At 54.3% G+C, this 5,371-nt stretch overlaps 1 protein-coding gene across 2 annotated transcripts in view; it reads right to left on the bottom strand.

Moving 5' to 3' along the window:
• Positions 1-232: 232 nt before the first annotated feature.
• The window catches only part of ZNF467 (zinc finger protein 467), a 6,282-nt gene continuing 1,143 nt past the window's right edge, over positions 233-5,371 (bottom strand). For both annotated transcript variants that reach the window (XM_012806465.2, XM_012806466.2), the window contains 2 exons: positions 4,643-4,738; positions 233-2,233 (listed from right to left, as the gene is read on the bottom strand). In XM_012806465.2, the coding sequence (XP_012661919.1) occupies positions 708-2,233; positions 4,643-4,738 (1,622 nt within the window). In that variant the 3' untranslated portion in view covers positions 233-707. The remainder of the gene's footprint in view (positions 2,234-4,642; positions 4,739-5,371) is intronic.

Genomic DNA, 5,371 nt, shown 5'->3' with positions numbered 1-5,371 from the left:
AGGCAGGAGTACAGATCTCTGCAGCCCACAGTAGCCTGGCCAATCCCAGGGGAATGGCCAAATGGCAGCCTGACCACACTTCAGCCCATCTTTTTCACCCAGCACAAGAGAAATACCACTGTGTTTCTTCCTTGTCAAATTTCTAAGCTAGAAGCAGGAACCAGGATAATGGTTTGGCTATTAAATATACCACACTTTGACTGGGAAGAGTCAGCCAATAGCAGCTGACTAAGTTTACTCACCCAGGACAGAAAGAGAAGGGTGTGTGTGTGTGTGTGTGTGTGTATGGAGATGGCACAGGGGCTAAAGGGAACCAGACGTTCCCCACTCCCAGCTCACTTAACAGCCCCAGAACCACTGGTGTTTTTTAATGAAACTTTCAGTACATGGATAACCACTCTTTCCAACCCGCCACAGGTCCCTGCCCCAGCCTGTCTTTGGCCACTTGAGGTCTGGGGAATGCTTGGTTTCAGGTAGGACATATGGCTGGGTGTCTTCCAAAGACTTCAAGCTGACCTGTTCCCAGCAAGAATTCACTCTGCGCGTTGTGTCGTCCTGTTTTCCGGGAACGTCAGAGATGGGTATGCTCTTCCGACTCCTGAGGGAAGGAAAATGGCCCGCAGCAGCCTGGGCCCACCGCCCAGGAGGTCCAGTGGCACCGGTCCCTAGGAATCTGGTAAGGGGAGGACGGGTCCTGGCGAGGAGACTCAGAAGAAGAGCGGGGGCGGCGCCCCCTGGGTGGGAATGGGCCAAGCTGGGGTCGAGAGTGCAGCGTCTGAGGTCGTGTGGGCAGCTTCGCCGTGGACGCGCTGGTGCCGCACCAGATGCGTCTTGCGGCTGAAGCTCTTCCCGCACTGCGGGCAGGAGAAGGGGCGGGAGCCTGTGTGGATGGCCTGGTGGCGGACCAGGTTGGTTTTGGAGCTAAAGCTACGGGCGCAGACGGTGCAGGCGTGCGGGCGACTGCCCGTGTGCACCGCCTGGTGGCGCCCCAGGTGAGACTTGCGGCTGAAGCGGCGGCCGCACTGAGCACAGACGAAAGGCCTGGCACCGCTGTGGGCCCGGGAGTGGGCGACCAGATTAGGCCGCGAGCCGAAACGGCGGCCACACTGCGCGCAGGCAAAGGGCCGTTCGCCCGTGTGCACGCGCCGGTGCCGCGTCAGGTGTTGCCCGTGGGAGAATCCGCGCCCGCAATCCGGGCAGAAGAAGCACCGCTCGCCCGACGGGGTGTGCTGGGGCGCCGCCGGACCCGTACCAGTACCGCAGCCTGGCCCTCCGGACGCGCAGGCCAAGGGCTCTGCTGCGGAGGGATCCACGCTGGCGACCAATGCGCACTGTTCGCATCCAAAGGGGCGATCCTCGCTGCGGTGCAGTCGCTGGTGCGTCGCGAGGTTCTTTTTCCAGCCGAAACTCAAGCCGCAGTCGGAGCAGGAGAAAGGTTTTGGCCCAGGAGGGGACGGGGTGGGCGACGGAGCGGAGGAATAGGGCGAGGCCGGCGCGTCTGGAGAGGGCCGGGACTGGCTGGCAGCCTCGTGCACCCTTTGGTGCCGCACCAAGTGCTGCTTGTGCGTGAAGCTGCGAGCGCACTGCCCGCACTGGTAGGGCCTCTCTCCTGTGTGGATGCGCTGGTGCCGGATCAAGTGTGTCTTCTTGCGAAAGCGCTTCTCGCACTCCGTGCAGGGGAAGGGGCGCTCACCGGTGTGGGTCTTCTGGTGGGAGCCCAGGTGTATCTTCTGGCTGAAGCGCTTGCCGCACTCTGCGCACGGGTAGGGCCGCTCGCCCGTGTGCGTGCGCAGGTGGCGGGTCAAGTGGGCCTTCTTGCTGAAGCGCTTGTCGCACTCGGAGCATGGGAAAGGCCGCTCACCTCGGTGGCTGCGCTGGTGCAGCAGCATGTGCGCGCGCTGCGTGAAGCTGCGGCCGCAGTCCGGGCAGGCGCAGGGACCCTCGCCCCGGTGCAGCCTCTGGTGCAGTCGCAAAGTCAGCTGGTCCCGGAAGCGCCGCTCGCACTCCCCGCAACCATAGGGCTTCTCCGGGATAGGGGCCCACCCCGACAGTGCAACCCCACTCAGTGCTCCCGGGACTCCTGGCTCAAGTTTGTAAGCAGCGGCCAGATGCCCCAGGTCAGGCGCAGGGAACGGGCTGGGAAGTAACGATAGATGCTGGGGCCATTCTACCTCCTCTTCTGCCTCCTGGTCTTCATCCTCCACCTTCACCTTCCGAATCATCCACTCATCCCCTGAAAAGTCAAAACAAGAATTGTCTGGCAAGCCCGGTGCACCACTACGGTATTTGTCAATGGAACGCCACCTCCTGGAGCCCTGTGATCTGACGTCTGCGCTCTCCACCCTACTCAAAGGTTCCTAGGAATGACCAAATCCCAAGCTCTTCTCTTAGTCCTCCTGCACTCACATGTGAGCTCCACCCCGTCCTGGTGGCTTCCTTTCAGGCTTGCTATGTTGCCAAGGAACCTCTTTACTAGGTAAGGCTTCCTCTTGTGTCCCCTGAATAGAAATGCTATCTTCATGCTTCACTCTGAGTTCACAGACCTTCAGTGGCCACCCCAGATCTTCCTGTTCCTGTAGGCTCCATTCCAGAACCACAGTCCCTCGTCCTCAGTTGAGCAGTTTCCCTGGGATATCCTTCACATTAGCTGCTACCCAGCCGGTTCATAACCAAGCACCTGGCCTTCCCAAACCTACCCTTGCCTGACTTTAACCTTAAGCCTCCTCCTTCCAACTGGATGGTGCTGGAACCTTGACATCACAGCTAGGCTGCTTCCCTTGCTCTCTGCTCCCCTTTCAGTGGCTGGAGTACCAGGTGCTGTTTTATTTCAACTACTCCCCAACATTCCTGCCCAGCTGGAAATCCTGTTTTAGGAAGAGGCGGGTGGAGTTTATGGGACTTGCAGAACTAGTGAACAACTGCCACTGAAGAAGCAGGGAGAGCCCTCTGCCAGAACAGGAGCATCAGCCCAGAGCTGGCCAGAGCTGGCCACCTTTGTCCCTCTTGGATGCTGCAATGGCCCAGCCAAGAAGAAGGAGATAAGGAGTGTTCACCTGGGTTCTCCTCTGCCACTAACCAACAGTATGACCTTGGCTAAGTCACTTAACCTCTTTGAGCTAAGTTTCTTAGTTTGTTTAAGTGTGAAAGCATGTATGGGGCAGGGCCCTTGAATCTGTTCTCTTCCTTTAAAGCTCCCAAAGTGATTCTTGTTTGAGAACCATTGAACCAAATGATATGAGTTCCTGTTTGGCCCTAAAGGTCGGTAACAGCCTGAGCTGCCACAATGAGATCTACTCCCAGTTTCTTCCATCAAACCTTATCATACTGAAGATTTGACTTCTTTTTCATTGTCACATTCTTCACTTGTCTACTCAAGAACCACCAATAGTTCTCAGTTATTTGGGAGATAAAATAAGTTCTAGCTGCTTCTGAGGCTTACCTCCTCCTGGTCCAACTTTCTTATTCTCCCAGGCAGGAACCCTTCACTTCAGCCAAGCTGCTCCCCTCCAACCACGTCCCTCTTCTTGCTTCTTAAGGTCTTTTCCCAGCCTAGCACATCTTCCTATCCTCCACCTCACCTTTCAGAGCTGAAGTCTACACCTCTCTCAAAAGGCAGCACAAATTAACATTTCTAACAAATGTAATGCATACAGATCTCTTAGTACTAACTCCTACAGTATTGACAGTTAACACTTTCACACTTACTCATAACTTGCCTTCAGACTGTTCTTTTGTTTATATTAACATCATCTCAAATAGATTTTAGCTTCCAGAGGGCATATATTGTGTGTTCTGTTTCTTTTGGGTCCATTAGTCTTTATGCATCTAGCAAAAATGAGGACTGCCACCACTTTTTGAGGGCAAACTACAGATGAAGCACTGTGCATACACTGCCACAAACCTTCACAATGACAATGAAATTACTGTTTTGCCAGATGAACAAACTGAAGCTCCTGGAAGCAGGGTGGCCCATCCAGGAGCACTCAGCTAGTAAATGCACAGCAAGGAATCAAACCAGGTCTGGGTAACACAACCCATTCTTTTCCATAACAGCTAACACAGCCTGTACATAAGAAACACTAAATAAATCCTTATGGAATAGATGAAGTCACTCAGGCAAGAAGTGAGAAGAATGGTGACAGTGGAAGGAAAAGGGAGATGGGATTGTGGAGAGACAATCAACTGTCTGGTCACCCTAGGTACAGGGGAGATGAGTTGAATACAGCAGATTTGGAGCATTTGGGTCATGGAGGTCTGGGAGAGGAAGTTTGCTTGGGTGACACAGTGAAAAGGCTGATCAAAGCCATGTATCTTCAAGTAGTTGTAACTGAGGTGGCCAGCAAGCATTTACTTAGATTGGGGGAGACAAGGAGGGGAAATTAGGACTTCTAGAAGGTGTCTGAGGTGACAGTCTTTTTGGTGACCATCCTTTCTCATTCTGCTGCCTACAGATGTGAAATTCCCTTGGGCACTGAAGCTCTAGAGCAAAGAGATGCTGTTACCTAACTCATCTTGGGATGGAATGGCCTGGAATTGCTGTCTCTGGGACAGTCCACCTCACTCAGATAGCAGTCTGGAGATGACAGGGCCTGTGTTTGCTTGCCCTGACACCATGGTAGGATGAAATGCTGGGAAGACTTACCCGGGCAGGAGCCCACAGGCTCAGCCTTCTGTGGCATGCACATCTGGCTGCCTCTGCAGGGAGCCTCACCTTCCTCCAGTCTGGGGGCCTTGTGCCCTGGCAGAGAACAGGATATCTTAAGGTTACACAGATAGGCAAAGGTCCCAACTAGTGCTAGGAACAGGGGCATTTTAAGCCCTGGTTCCCGCACAGCCCACAGAATTCCTCCCACATCCTACCTGTATTCGGGGGCTGAATTCCCAGCTGCCCTATGGCTGCCTCAGGCTCCTTCAAGCAGAGCAGCTGCTAAGGGTGTGCAAGTTACAAGAGCCACTACTATGAAAACTTTCTGGAATATGTGTATGTAAGGTAGTGGAAGCAAGAAAGGACTCCTGGCCTGAGGCTTACCTGTTTCTAGGAACAGGGCTGGGGGTGTCCCAGCCTCCAAATGGACTCCAGTTCCAAGGCAAATCAATCACTGGAGAGGATCAGGAGGTCAAAGAGCCAGGCACACTCTCGCCTTAGGTGCTCTGTTCTGGCTGTCCCCCTGCCTGAAAGCCCTTCCCTGGCACTCCCCCAGCTGCCTCCCTCGCCTCTTTCAAATCTTGCCCAAATCTTACCTGCCCAATAAGGCCTAGTCTTAGACCCTATTTAATCCACTAACATGCCCTACCTCCAACATACAGTAGTCTCAGCCTCCCTCACCTCATACTCTTTCCCCAGAGGACTTCTTATCTTTTTTTTTTTTTT

The sequence above is a fragment of the Otolemur garnettii genome, unplaced genomic scaffold (assembly GCF_000181295.1).
Source record: "Otolemur garnettii isolate 467f Iridium unplaced genomic scaffold, OtoGar3 scaffold00053, whole genome shotgun sequence".
NCBI classification, from domain to species: domain Eukaryota; kingdom Metazoa; phylum Chordata; class Mammalia; order Primates; family Galagidae; genus Otolemur; species Otolemur garnettii.
This window is presented reverse-complemented; position numbering and strand designations above follow the sequence as displayed.